The 21267-nt window shown below is 40.2% G+C and overlaps 3 protein-coding genes across 5 annotated transcripts; 1 reads left to right on the forward strand and 2 right to left on the reverse strand.

Annotated features, from left to right (window-relative positions):
* Window positions 1–1820: 1820 nt before the first annotated feature.
* Window positions 1821–8752, reverse strand: cracdla (cracd like a). The gene is made up of 9 exons (XM_080457014.1): window positions 8697–8752; window positions 8162–8306; window positions 7733–7868; window positions 7485–7646; window positions 5430–5687; window positions 4143–5325; window positions 2860–3527; window positions 2654–2753; window positions 1821–2177 (listed from the first exon to the last, which is right to left on the reverse strand). The coding sequence occupies exons 1-9, from the start codon at window positions 8743–8745 to the stop codon at window positions 1975–1977; spliced, it is 2904 nt and encodes a 967-aa protein (XP_080313140.1). The 5' UTR covers window positions 8746–8752; the 3' UTR covers window positions 1821–1974.
* A 4273-nt stretch (window positions 8753–13025) lies between these two features.
* Window positions 13026–18565, reverse strand: mitd1 (MIT, microtubule interacting and transport, domain containing 1). Of its 2 annotated transcripts, none has more exons than XM_080412676.1 (7): window positions 18275–18565; window positions 17398–17496; window positions 17141–17277; window positions 15618–15701; window positions 15329–15444; window positions 14533–14593; window positions 13026–14431 (listed from the first exon to the last, which is right to left on the reverse strand). In XM_080412676.1, exons 1-7 carry the CDS (start codon window positions 18417–18419, stop codon window positions 14336–14338), a joined length of 738 nt encoding a protein of 245 aa, XP_080268802.1. In that variant the 5' UTR covers window positions 18420–18565; the 3' UTR covers window positions 13026–14335. The 2 variants fall into 2 exon arrangements, with proteins under 2 accessions (XP_080268802.1, XP_080268801.1); XM_080412675.1 differs by having other exon boundaries at window positions 17398–17499.
* A 549-nt stretch (window positions 18566–19114) lies between these two features.
* On the forward strand, window positions 19115–21171 carry mrpl30 (mitochondrial ribosomal protein L30). Of its 2 annotated transcripts, XM_080412443.1 has the most exons (6): window positions 19115–19153; window positions 19307–19398; window positions 19520–19594; window positions 20114–20260; window positions 20610–20683; window positions 20926–21171. In XM_080412443.1, the coding sequence occupies exons 2-6, from the start codon at window positions 19348–19350 to the stop codon at window positions 21056–21058; spliced, it is 480 nt and encodes a 159-aa protein (XP_080268569.1). In that variant the 5' UTR covers window positions 19115–19153; window positions 19307–19347; the 3' UTR covers window positions 21059–21171. The 2 variants fall into 2 exon arrangements, with proteins under 2 accessions (XP_080268569.1, XP_080268568.1); XM_080412442.1 differs by lacking the exon at window positions 19115–19153 and having other exon boundaries at window positions 19162–19398.
* The last annotated feature ends 96 nt before the right edge of the window (window positions 21172–21267 follow it).

Genomic DNA, 21267 nt, shown 5'->3' on the forward strand with positions numbered 1-21267 from the left:
TCTTTCTTCTCAGGGCCTCTGAAAGGTTTTCTGAACTCCAGTGAATAAATGAGGAATTTAGTAATTTGACTGGTCAGACATGCCATATTTCTTGGAGAGGTTCACTCTCATCCCCCCATTATTCTATTGACCAGAGTCCCCCAGGGGTCAGTACACTCCCGTGAACCCCTGATGTTACTTGACTAGAGTTCATGCCATTTACTCAGATCTTGCACTTTGTAAATCGCTCTGGATAAGAGTGTCTGCTAATTTTACATTTGTATCTGTTTAGTGCACCTGCTTCAAATTAATTTGATAGGATGAAGGTGTAAGGGATCAGCTTACTTTGCCACATAAGGAAATTACATTTATCTTGAGTTGAAATGAGGGTGCCTGTGGTGGTTCAGCCATCTGTGCACAGACCACATGCCTTTGCTTGTCTCAATTGTAATCTTTATAACAATTATTATCACTTTCACTTCTGCCACAAATGTGAAAAGTATACTTCAACCCCCCAGCTTATCCGTGTCCTGACAGCTGCACCCCACGATTGACACAACATTTTAGTTTGGAACTAAATGGACCCTTAAAAGGTCTGTAACTCAGAGAGTGTATAAATGGAACCAAATGAGCACTGGTTTCCATTTGTACACTCTCAGTTATGGGGGTCTGTGACCTAAATTTGCAAACCAAATTGGAGATCCTTTTAATTAAAAAGTTAAGAGAAGCACTCTATTAAATAGAGAATCTACCCCCACCTTAAGAATATTTGTCCATGTTGGGAGCGCTTCACAGAGGCATGTGTTTAATAAAGTTTCTCTCCATATCTAAGAACAGACCTTGAGCTCCTATTCAATGAAATAAGCTTGTTCATCTTCATTCATTCTGTATCTCCAGGTTTTTTTCCCTTCTTTTTTTAATATACTAAACGTCCTCATTCAAGGATGTGGCCTTGAAGTATTACTCCAAGTATTCCTAGCTGCACCTGTGGCATTTGATTACACACCCAGTTCTATCAGTATGCAGTTAAAACACACAAATCTTATTCTAGTAACTTATAGCAATAAGTAGCAATTAATATATTGATTATTGCATAAGGCGGTATGTCAAAGTTCCAGATCTTAAATTAGCCTTTGATTGTGTTCTGGCCCATCATCTAATGACTTAGAAAAAGATTGGCCCAAGGCCAAACGTACTTGCTAACCCCTGGTATATAGTATAGTCAAAGGATACACTCTAAAGGTGTTTAACTTGGGTTAAAATAATGTTTCACTCACAGTCTAAAGTACATCTACAGTATAGTTTCCTCTCATAGTTTTTCCACCCCTTCTCACAGCAAGGCATGCTGAATGCTCTTTCATTACATCACCATAAGTTACAGTTGTTTAAATCAGCGTTATAGCAAGTATTACTTGCCACTAAAGCAAATTCATCAGAACACAGCCCATGTAATTTAACCAGTATATTCAGAATAAATATCCTTCACAGACATTCTTTGATCTAGTTTGGAGATTGAACTGTATTTTTAGCATTTTAGTCATTTCCACGTTTCTTTCTTCTTTTCTCCCCCAGATATGTTTTGGGCTTTTCTGCCTTTATTTGATAGTACAGTTGAGAATGACAGGAAACAGGGAGCGAGAGACGGGGAGTGACACGCAGCAAAGGTAATCGGGCTCGGGAATCGAACCTGCGACTTAACCACTAGGCCATCAGCCTAGTGGTTGATGGTCATCAATGGGATAGGGATTTTGAAGCACTGATACAAGATACAAGATATAATATTAGGAATTTTATTGTTCAACAATTACCTAAAACAGCACTCGGATGTTGAATCACCTACCAAAACATAAATATTCATTGTATAATACTTTATGTAGTTAATTTTGGGTGGTCTTTGTTTATAATAAAGAAAGGCTTTTTTCAAAAATATATATACATACTGTATAGACCCTTAGAAGCACAAGCACAAAACATCTGGAACCCTTATCTTTATTGTTAGTCCATGGACTTATCACTCCAAGCCATTGACTTTCTCTTAGCAAGATCCATCCAGGAAGGCTGTCCGCTGTTTGACAAGGACTGCAGGGGAGATGACAGCGTAGGTGACGATGATGGCGATGAAGACGACGGGATATGTTTTCCCAGCCATTTGTCCTCGTGATCAGCCCGCCTCCTTGGAACTTTGGCAGGGCTTGACTCTGAAAGAAACCCTCTCTTTGTTACTGTATGTTTCATCACCTGAGCACTCTGAACACCGATTTCTACCATTTTCCCTTTACAAGCATCTTAACTCATTCAGTGCCACTGGACGTCTAAGACGTCCGTTGTATCATAAGCCCTGTGCCACTGGACGTCTAAGACGTCCAAAAAAAATAATAATATATATATATATATATATATATATATATATATATATATATATATATATATATATATATATATATATATATATATATATATAATTTTTTTTTTTTTTTGGAAAGAAATGTTCAGAACCCAAGATATGATGTTAAAATGTTCTGCTCCATTCACTTCTTTTTTAACTTCTTACTGAAAAAGGCTGTATCTCGGCTCCTAAGCACTTTTCTTTTACAATGAATTTTGGCTCTGGCACTCCCAAACTGCCAGAAATAAGTCAGGCACTGAATGAGTTAAGCTGTCCATATCTACGCACCTTGAAGTCTCACTCCTGGCTTTCCCTCTGGATCTTTATTTGAAGATGTGGTTATAGGTATGGGAAGAGATGCTTCTGTCTGGGTTTTCCTCAGTTCCACCTGTACAGGTAAGAAGATAATCTGAAGTGACGGTATTTTATTACGTAGCAGGTATCACACATGTTTACTATTTTGCTAAATAGCATTTAACATTGTGGCGAAGTACCTTGTTTCCAAATGGAGTAGTAAACTCTGTCTGTTTCTGGAGGAAGGCTGCCCGTTCACCCACGGACACTGCCCAATCTGGCCGCCTCTCTGATAGGGAAGGTCCTTCTCCTTTCCCCTGAAATACAGTGGTTATTTCTCCTCTTCCTGAAGCTGGAATTGGAGCTGGTGTTGTTGAAGGGGTATAGCTAGAAACCAAGGCCTGAGCTGATGTTGAAGATCTGGGCTGGGTGGCAGGTTGGCTTGAGGAGAGGGCAGATTGTGCAAGGCCTGCCTGTAGTTGTGGTGAACTATCTTCTTTTACAGTTGTTGTCTGTACTTGTGTGATATTTGGTGCCTGTGACTGAGTCACAGTCTGAGCTTGACTTGTTGGCTGCGCTTGTGTTTGTGGTCGCGATGTGGCCTGCATGCTTGTGAAATCTCTGGGCAGTCTGCTTGTCAAGAGCTGCTGAAAGCTCCTGGTCTTTTCCATGGCCATGCTCATCCATGATACCTCAGGAGCAGTCTCGGGATCCTGATGAGCCAGAAGGACCTTTTCTGCCTCCTTGGGCTTTGAGAAGATAGTCTGAGCTTCTGAAGTTACAGCAGGAGCCATGTGAGGGTCAGCAGTAGGGGTTTGGATACATTTTACTGGAAGGGTTGAGAAACTAGACTGGGTCGGTGTTCCATCTAAAGAATAAAACGAGTGAGTTAGACACATGCAGTGCAATAGCCATTCTGGGTGGTGTTTTAATGAGCACAAAGGTCCCCTGGGATTGGTAAACCTTATCACTCTAGAGCGATTATTCTACTTCGTGTGAAGGTTATCTCCTCACAGACACTGTATTACTATCTGATAACTACTTGATCAAAGTCTAATTCTGCAGTAACTGAAACCTTTGTTGTTATAATTCTGTTCTAAAGCTATAGCACATGGTAGAATGAAAGATTGTGTGTGTGTGTGTGTGTGTGTGTGTGTGTGCGTGTGTGTGTGTGTGCGTGTGTGTGTGTGTGTGTGTGTGTGTGTGTGTGTGTGTGTGAGTGTGTGTGAGTGTGTGTGTGTGTGTGTGTGTGTGTGTGTGTGTGTGTGTGTGTGTGTGTGTGTGTGTGTGTGTGTGTGTGTGTGTGTGTGTGTGTGTGTGTGTGTGTGTGTGTGTGTGTGTGTGTGTGTGTGTGTGTGTGTGTGTGCGTACGTGGTGTGAGGTGTGAGGGGCATGGGCGGTTAGATAAGACAGAAATTCAGGAAAATTTCATGCAAAGTATAAGAGTAATATACTGTAGGTTTACTGCTGTGTTCAGACTCACCTGTTTGTCTAAGGGACCCAGGGGCACAAGGGTTGTTTGTGGACAGCTTTGCAGATGCAGGGCTATCATTATCTCCTAAGTTCTCTCTTGCTTTGCTGTTGCCATAATGCTGCTCAGACAACACCGACTTTGTGGGACGGTTGTATGGCATGATTGTGGGGGCTAGCGAGCCCATCTCTGCACTATAACGTTTAACTCTGGAGTCAGAAGGCAATGAGGCCACATCTGACCGAAATTTCAAAGACAGAGAGGTGGAGCGGAGCTTAACACCAAATGCTGTCTTTCCTTCACCCTCTGGGTCCTCTTTTGTTTCCAGTGCATTTTCTACAGCCTCCTCTCTGGCCTTGACCTCCTCTTTCTCTACAGTGGCTGTCGACGGCATGACTGGTTCACCTTTCTTTAAGTTGTCTTTTCTGTCCTGCAAAATTGGCCCTTTGCACAGAGCTTCCCCTTGCCAAGGTGTTCCCACAGCAGTGGACCCTCGTTTCTGTTCCACCACCCCCAAGAAACTTCCTGATCTGGGTCTCTCTCCGTCTTGGCCTTTGGCAGCAATGCCAGAGAAGCGAAACGACCCAGAGCCTGGGACTGGCCGCTGCACTCCCGCGGTGGATAGCGCCTCTCTCTGACTTTGAACCTGCTGCCGAGCAGAGGAAGACCTGGAAGCCCCCATGGAGGCCAAGCCAGTGGAGAGTTGATCGGTAGGGCATGAGACAGGGCCATTAGAAGGGGCCTGTGTCTCAAAATCTCCAGGGCCCACACTTTGCTCTTGCTTGTCTGGATGAACAGATGATGACCGTGACTGTTGGCTGGCTAGTGCATCAGCAGGTCTGTGGGGTTTGGCTCCAAGTAACTGGGTGGTCACACTGGCAGTGACAGCTCCCCCAGGCACAGCATGGTCCTGTTGGGTCAGCCGATGGGGCAGGGATTTCGGGGCTGCTTGTGTGTCAGCGGGCCTGGGTGTGATGGACAAAGGCTCTGTGGATTTTAAAGGTAGACATTGAGATGAAGTACTGATGTCAATTGGCTCTTTCTCTGTCCCAGGCGTCTGGGCAGGGTCAGAGTGCAACTGCGTTATAGGGTCAGAGTGCGACTGTGTTATCTCATCGTGAGCAGTCAGCTGTTGTTGTTCCTCCTTCTCAGACATGGAATGATGATGAGCGTTGTTCAGAGGTCTGGAGTCAGTCTGATCAAAAACAGATACACAGAGGAAAGAAAATGGGTGAGGTGTGTTTGCATGTCCTTCCTCGCATGTGTACGTTTGTGTGTAAAAGAGAACAATTCACTCACTGCTGTAAGCCTCTTCCCTTTTGCACTGGCCCTCTGGTGTCTGGGTTTGACAGACATACGATGACGTGCTGCAGAGGTATCCAGGCAAGGGGTGAACTGGGCTGGACTACTGAAGTCCATTGAAGGGGCAGCTCTGATAGGCGTGGCATTGGGGATGGCAGAGAGAGGCATGGAGTGAGATGTAGTGACGGGCACAGATTTTATCAATGTGGCTTTAGGGATGGGTGAGAGCAGGCAAGAGGTAGTCTGGGATGTAACCTGAGAAGAAAACGGAAAATAAAAATTAATCATACACGCACGCATGCGTACACACACACACACACACACACACACACACACACACACACACACACACACACACACACACACACACACACACACACACACACACACACACACACACACACACACACACACACACACACACACACACACACACACACACACACACACACTCTCTCTAACATTTCACCTGTGCTGTCACATAAAACAATCCTACTGGAAACCAAATCAGTCACAGCCTATCTAACTTGTTGCTTAGCAGAAAGGGCAATAACATGTATATATATATATATTTTTTTTTTAAATCTAACCCTATTGCTTACCCTAGTGTGGTAACTGATCTAAGTTTATCCAACGAAAACAGGTATTATCTCCTGAGTATTAAAATGATGAACAAAGCTCCGGTTGCAGAAGTGGGTTTATAACAATATCTTTATTGTCATAGAGGCAAAACCATTCCTAATTACTCGAATGAGAATAGCGCAAATTACATTACAACAAACACACCTTTTATACTGAACAGTAGGTATACCTCCATTTATTTAACAATGGACTTAGACACGCCTTTACTAAGTCTCTGTAACTCTAAACAAACTCAATGAGTGATCATATTTAACCCAAGATACTATTATATTTCCACCTAAAGTCTTACAGTTTTTTTTAAAGGATCTTACATTTTACTATTTCTCATCCTAAGTCTACTTTAGAAAAAGTTGCAACCTTAATGATTAGACTCATTTATATTAGCTAATTTACATTAGCTAAATGCTTAAGCCTGGTGACCTTTGGTTTTTCACCGTAAGGGAAAGATACTGCAACTCAACTCTATTTTATCTTACTTATCTTAACTACTTTCTTACAAACTTGCTTTTTGGCTTCCAGCAACTGTCTTGCTCTCCCAGAAATCAGTAAAAAAGAGAGACTCATGATTTATGCTATTTACATTGGTGACCACCGTCTGTTCTCTTTATCAAAGTAGTTCAGTCTTTGGAGCTTCATCAGGTGATGTACTCATCACACCTTTCAATGTAAATGTGAGGACTGATTAGTCTTTTGTTAGGCAAACTCAGTCACTTTTTGCTGGCACAGTGGACTTTGAGTGAGACATCAATTTCTTTAACCTAGTTGCTTATTATTAAACCAATGTGTTATAACAAAATAACCTGGTAGTAATATTCTCATGTATAATAACTACTTTTAGTCCTGGATATACCACACTAGCCCTAAAATAATAAATGCCTCCCTTAACCCATTAAAACCAGGAAAGCATCTGTGTCATTTTAGATTTGAGCTATATATAGCAACATACGTTTTTCAGAAAACTCTTAGGATTTAGAACAGTGATTTAGAAGGCATTTGTAGAATCGGCTTCAGGTCTTAATGGATTAACCCTTACACTAACCTTATGAAACTGCAGTATGAATGAATCCAATTAATCCATGAATTTAAATGAATCCAGCTAAGAAAAATAATGACCCACCAAGACAAATAATGACCCACCAACCCAACATTAGATAAACCTGACCTCTAATCCTCTAATAGTGAGATAAGAAAGTGCCTATCTGTTAACCACTTGACCCCTACATCCCTATTCAAGAATCAAGAATCAAGTTCTGGGGGGAACATGCTGAAAATAGCAGATGTACAAGCTCACAATGCGTTGTTTTGCTACGCATTTTGAGCATGTAGCAGCATGTATTTCCGGCAAAGGGATTTGATGTAGAGGGAAAAAAGAGCGATACAATTTATTAAGTATAGACGTTGATAAATCACCTTGCTGGAGGTCCCTGTGGTGGTGATGTCACCCACTGACATCTCGGAAGGGCCGTGAGGAAGACCGCCATCCTCCGAGCGGCTGCCCAAGTCCTGTGGATGTTTGATTGGCACAATTGCAGGGGGTGGGCCCAAATGCAGTTTCTGCTGCTGAAGCTTCATCTAGGGAATGCAGAGCAAAGGTGTCGTATTATTACGTAGATAGAAGTCTCTGTTGCCAAACAACATCCTGTAGAACCAAGAGCTACCTGCAGGGCTTTGATATTGCTGTGAACGTTCTCTTGGGACAGGGCGTTTGCCACTTGAGGACCTGGCAAGACATCATCAGCCATGAAGATGCTATCATGTGACAGGGCTCGGGATCCCAGCATGCCCTGGGAACACCTGAGGGAGAATGACAAAGGGGCAGATAGGAAACCATCGGAGGAGAGGAAAAACCAGCGCAGCGGTACAGGGATATGAATTCAGTTGAAACACAAGGGATCAAGTAAGCAATAACTTTGTTGTCTGTTGCTACTTGTCTACTGGGCAATGCCCTCACCAATACCAACTCAAATTCCTTGTATGTGCAAATAATAATAATGTAATTATATATAATATTATATAATAAATATTCGGATGAAAAGAAACACTGTGCAACATAATCGACTCATATGTGCACTACCGCACACACTCACTCTAGATCTTCCTCTGAGCCGAGTCCCTCTTCTGGTGTGATGTCGCTGGCTGACTGGCTGAGCTTGGTGCTTCTCCCTCCATCTACTTTCTTTGTTTTCCCAAAGAGGCGTGTTTTCAGAGTCTTCAGCTTGGACTTCTTCTTCCCTGACAGCCCAAAAATCACACATACTGTATGCACAACTAATTGATATACTCTATTGTATCATAATTGTCACATATCTGAGGTATGTTTTGTCACCTTGCGTAATTTATCGCTGAACTCTGGGTGTGATAACTATGTTCTGCATCTTTTGTATTCAAATGTCCTACTATATTGTGTTTTCTTTCTCTGTGTCCTGAATAGGGGTTTCCTATTAAGGCGATAGGTGTTTAACTTCTCTTGCTTAAATTTTACTGAATTCAAATGTCCTGTTGTCCTGTCATAATGTGTTTATTTGGGTTAATGTTTTATGTAAAGCACTATACAACTAAACTTGCCTTGCCTATACATCAATGTATACTTTATTGTTCTAAGTAAATTGCAGAGAATCTCACCTGGAATGTCTTCAGTGTATTCCTCTGTCTCTTTTGAGAAAGACTCCATAACTCTGATCAACTGAACTGAAGCAAAGACAGGAGGGCAGACAGGGAAGTCAGACAGACCCAATGAAAATGAGGCTCAACAGTCACAGTATTACTCCCGAAGTACTTAGAGTTTTGTAGATGCTGTTGTCACGTGCAATCATCTTATCTACATCGCATGAATGTCCTGTGACGTATTCTCTGGCCATTGGAACACATGCATTTCCACTTCATGCACCTGTTTCATTGCATTACCTTCTAACACTCGTCTCCACCTGAGCTCAAAGGTTTATTGCCATTATCAGCAATGTGACAAAGCTTAGCCTTAACTAGGAAGGTGTGGCGAGGACACTCTTCTCAGCACATGGAGGTGCTTACAACAGGTTGATATTAAGACCGTAAAAGCCATACGGTGTGAGAAACAAGTCAAATCAGTTAAAGAAAAAGTTTTCACAATTTATATTACGTTTCAGTTTAACATGTATATACAATACCTAAATAGTCACAATATCACTGAGCTGTCCAGCTTTCCTGATGTATCATTGAGTTTTGTACAAAGTAAGAATCATGCTGGCAGTAAGTGTTACTTATGCAATGCTCACCTGACAAACACCAGAACTGGGTTGAAACACTGCACAAGTAAAGCTTATTGGGAGCAAGATGCAGAGCAGTGTATTTGGTACTTAACAACACCCTGAGATGAGGTTCTGCATGGAATATATGCCAACACCATTTTCTGTATGAATGTAGTTGTACTGTCATTCATTGTTTTCCAACATACGCTTAAGTCTATCTGTGACATAAATATAGTCCCCTGATAGAAGGTATAGTTTCATCCATCTCCTAGGGTCAGTGCCATGTCAGCAGCCCTGGGCAGCACATTCTCTGTGCTGTCAACAGAACCTGATACTGTTTGGCATGGATCGGCTGCTGATAATACAAGATACAGCATGTGAGGCTATGAAGAAACATGCAAAGTCCAATGCACACCTCTGCTCTCATCTAGCCTGCTATTATACTATAAAAAAAAAAATACATACTGTATAAATACTGTAACTCAGTGACAATAAAATATGACTTTTTTTTTTAACTGTCCTGTGTTGCAGGTATACATTTCAGCTGATCGATGGAACTACCACCCACAATCATGGCCCCAAAAGACAGCCTGCTTTGCAGAGTTGGAGCTTCACCCTGTAATAACTAAAAAGTATAGCACCACCGAAAACAGGAGATAATCTCCTGGATTATTAACATTGCAGAGAGATCCTTGTAAGATTTCACAGCACTATAATCCACAACATAATCTTAATCAACTTCCAGTGCCACTGCAACACTGAAATCCGCTGATATTGGAGCAGAACAATGTGAACCAGATAGTATGTATTATTCGGTCTATCGGGATAGACTGAACATTTGCTGTGTTATATGCAAATATTGACACACAAGTACATGATGGAAAATGGGTTCTTTGGTGTACTTACCAAATGTATATCAGAGTCTCACTGCCGTCCTCTCTCTTTGTCAAAACCGAGGAGTTCTCTTGTCCAGAGGAGAGGACTATCTTTAAACCTTGGTGCGTCTGTTGTCAACATCTGCAGATGGAAGGGGAGACAGAGAGGCACTGTAGGGGGCCAAGGAAGGTAGAAGGAGAGTGAAAAAATCTGACAGGGAGAAGGTCACTCCATGGCAGGTTGAACAAATGCACACAGAGAAAATAGAGGACAGTATGAGAGGAGAGAGAGAGAGGGAGGGAGAGAGAGAGAGAGAGAGAGAGAGAGAGAAGAGAAGAGAGGAGGAGAGAGAGAGAGAGAGAGAGAGAGAGAGAGAGAGAGAGAGAGAGAGAGAGAGAGAGAGAGAGAGAGAGAGAGAGAGAGTCCATTACATTAGTGGTACACTGTGGCCCATTGCGCTAAGCTCCTTATGAAACGCTAACCTGATTTTAGGCCCAGAAAATGAGAGTAGAGGGAAAAAATAAAGCTCCAGTTGTAAAGAGGACAGGCATTACTGCTGAGACACAACCAGACTAGACGAACGGGTTGAAAAGCTGCAAGACTGTGAGAAACAAAACAAAAAAGGAAGTAAGAGATAAAAATAGAAATCATGATCAGTGTCCCAGCAGACATCTGCCTCCTGATTTGCAAAGCAAACATAACTTTAAATGAACACGTACATGCAGGCAGCATTAGACTTCAAATTAACATATCATTATTTCATTCTGTGTACATATCGACTTCATCAGAATGGAATGATTGTATGAGGAAAATGGGGGAGGTACAATGAGATGGTAAAGAGAAGGGTGTGACGTATGACCTATATCGTCATTATTCATCTTATTCAACCATATGCAGCCATGACGGTACTCTGAGTAGTAGATTTAACAAGAGGTAGCTTAAAGGACGACTTCAGACATTTTCAACCTAACTTCATATTAATTGGTCCTAATGCTCATTATAATATGGCACCATTTTTGTCTACTCTGTGTCTCAGAGGAGGGCTGCTGACAGTTCAGAAACCCACCTACCAGTGACATCATCAGTAGGCAGGTTTCCTCCTCCCCACTTCCGTTTCGTCTTTACAGTTGCGCAAATTTATCCTAATATAAATCAAAATCATCTAAGTATATTTAGCTTGCTGCTCAGCAAAAATGGAAATTAAAAAATAAAATGTAAAAAATATATTTTCGTGAACGGAAGTGCCAGTTTACTCTTGCGGATTTCGGGAGGTGTAGTTCCAGACTCTATATAGCATTCGGAGATTGTGGAATAGTTGTCTGGCTACGCGAGACTAGTGCTTCCCTAACTTTTTAACTCAAGACCCAAAAGAGAAATTTGATGTCTCTCTGTGACCCAAACTGGTGAAAATAGCAGATCTACAAGCTCACAACGCGTCGCAGTTGTGAGCTTGTAGATCTGATATTTTCATTAGGCTACTTCTCTACCGCAGAGAGCTTGTTTTTTATTTATTTTATAATTAAAGGGATAGTTCACCCCCAAAATGACTTTTTTTCTATCGATTACTCACCCCATGGAGCCTTGAATTCATGGCGATTTTTCAGTTTTTTGTCGCATTCCGGAGCCAATAATTTGATGACCGGCGGAGTCTCCAGTATAGGACTCAAATAATCTCCATTGTGTCTCCTACCGGAGACTCTGCCGGTCATCAAATTAACGGCTTAGGAATGCGACAAAAACTAAAAACTCTCCATGAATTCAAGGCTTCATGGGGTATGTAATTGACAGAAAATAAGTATTTTCTTTGGGTGAACTATCCCTTTAAGCAATAACTCACGAAAGAGTCATGGTAAATTGTAATTATATCACAGGGGCGTTGTACCATGCTGTCAAGAGTTATTGCATCAATATAAAAAGACTCATCTTTGACATCTGGACTGATCCCAACATCACACATCCGTCACAAAATAGATCTCTACAGTCTCAACTCTAGTAGGCTAAAGTTGAATGCCCTATCAGTTAAAAGTCACATGGCCTTGGTGTTAGCTATTGAATATGAAGTAAACTACAGTACAGGTAGAGTATGGGGATTTAAGGATATTTTTAGCCTCATTAAGACCTGAGGCAATTCTTTAAAAAAATCTAAATCCTAACAGTTTTTTGAAAAAAAAGAAAAAGAAAATAGCAGATCTACAAGCTCATAGCGCGGCACTCGGTGCCGCGCTATGAGCTTGTATATCTGCTATTTTTGAATAGCCACAGAAATCTAAAGTGACACAGATGCTTTCCAGGTCTCAATGGATTAATGTGATTTTAACTGATACCCTATCTTATGATGCTACTGTGCACTAAACCTGTCTGTGTGTATTTATGGGCTATCATGCAATAATTGTGCCTAATGTATAGGTCCGCAGCCCCTTTCGTATAAGGGTAGTAATGGAGAGAGTATGATCAGAATAGTTCAGTGTATGCTGTTTCTGTTGGATTAGAATCTCTTCCGATTCTGATCCCAGATGAGGACAGCGCATGTCGAGATTAAGGGCGAATACTAGATAGATAATCTGATCACTACCCTGTCTGACTGAGCACATGCAAGCAAATATGTTAAATATATTACACCATATTATAAATTAGGGCAAATATAGGGATGTTTTATTCATAAAAAAGGCAAAAATATTGAATTTGTGGAATTATCACATTATGTAGATGCCATTCACTCAGTTGTTGACTATCTGATCAACTGAGTGAGTTGATCCACATAGAAACAGCTTGGCTTCAATGTGGATCTCTGACTACATGTGACCTGCCTGTGACATCAGTCGTTTATGACATCAGTTGTCTGTGACGAATCTATAGATGTATAACTCCACATTCAGGTTTCAGTGCGATAATAGCCCCATTGACTTCCATTATAAAATGAAAGTTAAATATTAAGAAAAAGTATAATTATGTGAAAAATTATTAGTGGCCTACTGGCAGCGTGCATAGACAATTTGACGGCAATCGGTTTGCAAGATTAGCTCTGGACAGAGAGGCAGGCGCCCAAACACAGACCTCGTCATAGATGGCTAGCTACTTGCAGAGCCACACCGTAACCCATGTTTGGTAGCACTTTATAATACCTATACACTATTAAGCATTAGTAAATACTTAATTCATCATGAAGTCATCATTTGTAAAGCATTATTCATACATTACTATAATTTGTAAAGCATTATTCATACATTACTAAGTATTAGTAAACGCTTTATAAACATTTCAACAATACACTATTTAGGATTAGTTAAGCATGTTTTACTGTATATCACTGCTTCTATCTAATTCATAAATAAATGCTTTATAAGGCATAGATAGTCCTGACTTTAGTTGGGCTCACACAAAACACGAGTTTCAGTATGAATAAGTGTTTATAAAACGTGTATTAACAGATTTAGACATGGTTAGTGCCTTATAAAGCATATAAGCAGTGATATAGAAAATGCTTAACTGCTTAATAGTGTATAGTTGAAAAGTGTATGTAAACTGTGTTTACTAATGCATTGCTTAGTAATGTATGAATAATGCTTTACAAATGATACATTCATGAATGAATTAAGTATTTACTAATGCTTTAATACTTAATAGTGTATAGTTATTATAAAATGCTACCACTTTACTGTACCTTTTTTTGGTGCGTTTATTTTTGTACAGTAGTTCAAAATAGTTTACAGTAATAGATGTTGACAAACGAGCAAACACATTTCCACCAGGTGGTGAATTGTTCATTCCACTGCTTTGGACAGAAGGCCAGTGCTAATCCATACAGCTGCACCCCATGCATTAACAGATCATCTTTGAGACGAGAATTCGATTTACTGTATGTGGAAAATACAGGATTTTAAATACAAATGACAATTGAAAAAAAGAAGTTCATAATAAAAGGACCATATTGATCCAACATGAGCTAAACATTAAACTGAAGTAAAAAAATGCAAGTAGCAGTTAATAATTTCTCATACAGTTCGCAAAAAGATTTATACACAAATATATCAAATGCATGTTATGTTCCCAACATTTATCACCCAAGCAGTTTAAGGCACATAGAATAAAAAATGGACAGCTGGGGGTTGCTGTGGTACATCCCAATTAAGACAGAGATAAGACATTCTAGATTCCTCCATCTCATAGTGTCTTTGTATGTTTAGTGTGAAAAATGTCTACAGTGGTCTCCTGGCACTGCCTCAGGTCGTAGTCACAATATCCAATGAAGAAACGACCCTGTATGGGGGGGGGGCAGAACGAAAACGGTTGCAGCCAGTACAAAGTTGAAAGTTGCCATTCATTTTAATTTTAGCATTGTCTTAAATGTGACGTCTTACTTTAGGTTTCTTGAAGTAATCAAGTCCTCTTCCTATTTTGATGATCCAGCCATTGTCAAACCTATGGGATGTTAAAAGGATCAGGTTACTAATCCATACAGCTTGCAGGAACAACCAACCTACAATTAAATACTTTTTAGGTCAGCCTTAAACCTTAATGGGGAAGTTAAACCTTTCAGGGCATTCCACTGTGTTGTGGCTGCATAGTAGAATGCATTTTTATCCTTAAGCGACTTGAACTTGTGGGGGACTATAAGTTCAAGACAAGTTCAACCTTATAATCATGTGTATTATAATTTACAATGAATACTCAAAACTATAACTGCTGCCGACTATAAGAACTTGTCATGAATGTAATAAGACACAGTATGGATGATAATTAAGGTTGCTCTTAAAACACCTACTTACTAAATCATACAGTTTAATGGGTCTCAAATACCGACCCCCAAAATGGACGAACAGAATTAAAAAAATCACACCCAGTGTGATTTTTAGCTCACTTAAAAAAAGAGTTCTTCATAGTCCTATTTATAGGTTATCAATTTCATCATGTGTCTCGCTAGCCAATCACAGTGCTGAATAGAGTCAGCCAATAGAGTCAGCCAATCACAGTACAGCTAGGGGTGTACTAATGCTAGGGGTGTACTAATTATGAGCCAATCACAGTACAGCGAAGGGTGTACTAATGAGGTGTCCCAACCCCACTTATAGGTACATATATACACCGCCCAAAAATGAAACCACTATGTCAGTGATCTTGGTTTGAATGCTGCCGAGTAGCAGCAGGGAGCCATACCTGATCTCCCTGTCATGGATGGTGGACGAGTACTGCAGGTCCAGAGACACTCCCTGGGTCTGGAGAGACTGTTTCATATCTTCCAGAGCACTGGTCTGCTGTGTACTATCCACCTGCTGAACAGGACAAGTAATAAAATGGCAGTACTAGAAAATGTATGACACAATTTGCAAACACATAACCTTTTGTATGACAAATGATAAATTAGGCTTTTGCCGCTGTCTTTATCTATATGACTTAACATACTGTACTACAAAGGTGATGATTGATGTAGCTCAACTTAGCCTACTTCCTGAGAGGTGAGGAGGTGGATCCTTTTCACTTTACAAGACGCTTTTAGCAGCATCTCACAGAACCGCAAGAAGTTGTATAACTGTGGGAGGAGAGGGTTGCAGGTATGTCAGAATCTCCTCAACGCAATTATAGCTGGATCAGCCTGATGGATGTTATGGTACAGACAAATGTGCCTGTGCCATTTAGCCTACTGGGTTCATAGGAAAAGATAGAGTGAAGCCTTAGTGCTCTTACGTTCGAGCGTGGAACGCTAAGACTGGACTTGCGGTCTTGAAAGAAAAAGATACATTTATGAAGTAAGAGGTCTACGGGCCGACGGCGTGTTATAAACATTACACCTAAGACAGGCAGCCTCTGTGGATAGCTTTAAAGCACAGCTCAAGACCTATTTCTTCACTCTTGCTTGTAGTTGATTTTTAAATCTCTGTGTTGTTATTCATGTCCTCACTGTTTTGCCTGATTCACTGCCTTTTCCTATTATTTTAATGTTGTTTTATGCTTTTCCTTTTTTTGCTTTATTGTTAAATTAGTTGTACTTTTTCTGTAATTGTATTCTTGCTCTGTAAAGCACTTTGAGCTGCATTTCATGTCATGAAAGGTGCTATACAAATAAAGTTTATCATTATTATTATTATTACTGAATATATACAGTACTAGAGGTTCAGCCCTCACACCTTCGTCGCACCGCCGATCCGACTGATATGCCCATATATGAAGATCTCTGTATCTTTCAGACCGTGCCCCTTTCATGCCCCTATATGGAGATCTCTGTATCTGTCAGTCCTTGTCCCTTTTAATTGTGTATATATGGAGATCCCTGATGTCATCAGTATATGCCCATATATGGGCATGCCCCCTTTTGTACCCTGTATGGAGCCGACAGATTTGTCGATCTGACTGACACATCGAAGTCTGACAATGACTGAATTCCATATTTGGGCATGGCTAACCTTGGAAATCCATTATGGATATTAGCGGACTCATCATTGACATCACCAGGATGACACAGCATTCTAGCAGAAGCAGCATAAAAGGCACCACGGTCTCAGAGAAAGACCATATTCAATCATCTTTAGGGTTAGACTCTTTGCAGACCTTCAAAACTGTCTTCAAGACCCTCAACTTTCAGGACACATTTTCATCAGAGGACGATCTGCAAGACTTCTATCATCGAGATACTTGACACTACTCAGGATCCAGATTTATACTCCTTTGGCTTTGGGTTAGATCATCTCATTAATTATTATTATCGGACACCACTTCGGAGGGTCCTAATCTGTGGACAACTGTCCTTCTTACTTTGTAGTATTTTACATTTACAAATATTCAAACGTTCTGATCTGGTCTGGTCTAAAGTGCCATGCCGTAAAAACCTTGAACCTTAATCCTTGATTCACATACCACACCATCAAATATACCAATTATTATATTTAATGTATGCAAGAAAAAAATAAAAGAAATATTATCAGTGTCATAATTTCTCAACACAAAATGATAAGTGAACAGATTAGGCATTACCTGGTGGATGTGTCGTATGTATGGGTCTTCCACCCAGACTTCTGTTAGAGTACTGCTGATATATGGTTTGAACAGAGCTTCATAACTGTGACCTGTAGCATCCTCTGCTATTCTGATCTGCTCATGGTATTTCCCATCTGATAAAACAGGGAATACACAATGAGCGCAGTTAAACACTGAGAACATAAAGAGTGAAAAGTGCATTCACTTCACATCTGACCCCCAAATCCCATCCTTCTATAGTATTTAAAAAATACCTTCTTTGAGCTGGTTGACGTGAACTTTGATCTGCTCTGCCCTATCCATGTAGCTTTTTACCCTCTGTCTGAAGTGCACCTTCTTTGTGTCATCTTTCACTGCTGTGTAGATAGTAGCAGATGAAACGTTAGTTCATCTCTTCATACAATATATTCATCTTCATACAACAACAACAACATCAACAACGTGTGTGTGTGTGTGTGTGTGTGTGTGTGTGTGTGTGTGTGTGTGTGTGTGTGTGTGTGTGTGTGTGTGTGTGTGTGTGTGTGTGTGTGTGTGTGTGTGTGTGTGACACAGGATAGGTGGGCACCAAGGAAGAGTGGGCACTTCGGTGTTAAATTCGCTATTCTTTCCAAAATGTTTTTTAAAAATGTAATATTTGGAAAATGTTTTAAAGTAAAGTATACATGATTAGAACAATCGACAATTAAGGTCTAATATTTCTACAATTGCTACAAATTTCTATAAAACCTGTATATGGAGTCATTTTGGGGCGTAAACAAGAAGTTGAATGAATGAAGTAATGGATGAAATTAAGTCTGATAATGATGTAGGCCTACCGTGCATGTTCACATCATGTATACTTTACATTTTGGACAAAATAGACAATTTTACATCAAGGTGCCCAGATGTCCCTACCTATCCTCTGTGTGTGTGTGTGTGTGTGTGTGTGTGTGTGTGTGTGTGTGTGTGTGTGTGTGTGTGTGTGTGTGTATATATATATATATATATATATATATATATATATATATATATATATGTGTGTGTGTGTGTGTGTGTGTTGTGTGTGTGTGTGTGTGTGTGTGTGTGTGTGTGTGTGTGTGTGTGTGTGTGTGTGTGTGTGTGTGTGTGTGTGTGTGTGTGTGTGTTGGACACCTTTCAACACATCCATAAGCAACTGGATCCCTTCCTGATAACAGACCAGGGACTCTTGGAAGCGAGAGCTCTGGTCCAGCTCCACTGCTCGTTTGAGCACAGACACAGCAGATGCCTCCATCCCTGACACATGGTTCTCGGTCATGACTCAAAACCAGCCTGTTCCGTTCGACGGCTGTCACACGGGAATGTTCATGTTGAAATGATGCCACGTGGGAACCCGAAAAATAAAAACAAGTCTATCCAATGGAAGCTAACAAATCTGTACTTTTGTTGCTGTGACTTTTTGACTTGTACTTCCTGGATGGCAGTGTTGCCATATTTTGTGAGAGAAATGAGCAACCAGGTCTAGGAAAACAAGCCCAAAAGAAGCAACTGGGCCACATGAGCACTTCGAAGTCAAACATTGGCTATTTGAAAATAGCCGTGTGAGCCTGTAGATCTGCTATTAACGACGCAAATCTGTGAGACGAATATATAGAATTTGGGGGTCCTTGACATGAAAATGTTTGAGTTTAAACAACATTAAGAAACAAGCCCAAATAAGCAACTACACAAAACAAACAACTTTACAGAAAAACAAGCCCAAAGTCGCTTATAATAAGCAGACATGGCAACGCCATTCGGTCAGTGCGGCTTAAAATCAGGTCCCGAAGGAACATGAAATAAAACATTTCTACGCTCTCATCTCTCAGACTAAACAATGCTTTAAAAATATACAAAAAATATCACACTTAATTTAACGGCTTTGAGTGTTTTTTTCATACCATCTCCATTAGTAAAAACCCATTACTTTATTAACGTTAAAATATGATTATAAAGAAGGGAATCATTTCAATGTAACCACCTCCCACTTCCGGTCAAGACATAAACAGAAACGTGTGTAGTTGTTACGTGTTTGTTGTCAGTTGTTAATGTAACGATCTTCTTTATGTAGTTGTACAACTGACGAGTATGATGATGTGAACGTATTTCGTTTCGAATTGGATACTTTACAATTACATTTGATTCATTATTCTGTGCATGTTGCAGGAGCTGTGCAGGCTGTGTAACCTTGGCCCTACGAAGACACTATGGCAATCTTCTGTCGAGGTTTACGCTGGGCATCCCCTGGATCAATTACGGTATGTTGCATGAATTGGTATTTTATGTGCTGCTCACATGGCCGTATTTCAGCCAAAACTGAGCGTATGTGTGCTATAATGAATATTATGCGCCATAACTGTTGTGTGTGCATACTTGCAGATGTTGACGGAGGTTACATGTCCTTGGTTAGTGTCATTCCGAAGCAAATTTACCAAAGTAAAGGTCCGACCAGAGGTGAGTAGCTACTGTATATACTTTCCCCATTTTCAACTGCTTTTTTATACGCTTGCTTTGGTAATGTAAACGTATGTTTCTAATGCTAAAAGCTCCTTTCAATTGAATTGAGTAGCATTATGTATTAAAGCTTCACGTCTATTAGAAATAATCTTGTTATAACAGTATTGAAAAATTAAAGGTGTTTTTTTCGTTTGTTTAAATAAGTGTTAATACCTGTGTTAATACCTTTATTTCCCATACCATAGCAATCATTGCTTTGTTCTCAATATCTCCCCGTCTCTCCAGCTTTTATAATAAACAGAAAATGTAGGAGAGACAAGAGACCCGTTACCAACTCTATCAGTGATTGCTATCGGAATAGAGCTTTAACTTTTTTAACAATAAATGTTTTGTTGAACAAATGGAACATCTTTGTTTTAACAAAAATATTATTACAGTAACTGTATTTCTTAGTTTTAATTATGATTGCTTGCACTGTGTTGTTCAATCAATTGGGCTCTATTCTGTTCTTTACAGTATTTTGCAGAGAGGTCTAAAGATCATGAGATGTATGGCGGTGACCCAAACCAACCTCATAAACTCCACATAGTGACACGGGTCAAAAGTGTCAAAACTAGGCCGTACTGGGAGAAGAAGCTGATTAAGGACCTTCGCCTTGAAAAGGTATGCTTTAATCTAATGGCACAACTACAACTGTACAGTAGTGTAATTTTCAGTGTTTTATTATACCATGATTACCATGCCTTTTTAAATCATGGCATAATTATGGAGGGCTAGGGACAGTGGGTGCTACCATAAAAATGTATCACATAGGCATAATGTGATCCTGTGTTAATTGTGACTAGCATTAATGGTAGTCTGTAGATGACCAAACCAGGAAATGTAGCACTCATGAGAGGTACCATATTTGTTCATTAGAGTGAGCTTAACTTGTGTTCTGCTTTCCCTTTGTGTTGGACTTACAATCATGGTCTCTTTTGAACTAACTACATTTTTGCTGTCATGTGTTTAGGCACATACGCCTGTAATTCACAAAAACACACCTGCAGTCAACAGTCAATTGAAATTCATCAAACATCTAGTAAGGTAAGATTTCACTACAGCTTGCTTTACGGATGGTACCAAATGTTCCTGTAACTCATTCAAAGTACATTCTAAGTAGCCTACATGGAAAGCATATATTTCTTAACTTAGATGAAAGGTATATTGTTAAACATTAATTTGAATTAATTGACATGGTGTCAAGTAGCATTCTTGATTTTTCAAATTAATCAGTGGCACTAATCCTGCTTATTTTCCTGTCTACATTTCTTTCTGATTTCACACAGCATCCAGCCACTCAAGACTCCCTATGGCCTCCCTGCTGAAGAGGACATGGCTGAAACATACATCAACAGCAATGGAGAACTGATCGTGCGACGGCTCCTGAAACCTATTGAAGCCAAGGAGATCGAGTCATAGCCCAATATGCTTAATTTATATTCTGGTGAGCAACAGTTGCACAACAAAGTACATATCAGGCTTTAGTTTCTGTTTTGTACCTTCAGATACAATAAAAGTTCTACATAGCTATACTTTGTGGACAGATTTTGTTGGACATTGCAATGGGCCTTGAGATAAATCAGGCATCACTTGACTTCAATGGAAATATAGAAATATAGAAACCAGTT

The sequence above is a fragment of the Gymnoscopelus braueri genome (genome assembly GCF_963280865.1).
Source record: "Gymnoscopelus braueri genome assembly, chromosome: 18".
Lineage (NCBI taxonomy): Eukaryota > Metazoa > Chordata > Actinopteri > Myctophiformes > Myctophidae > Gymnoscopelus > Gymnoscopelus braueri.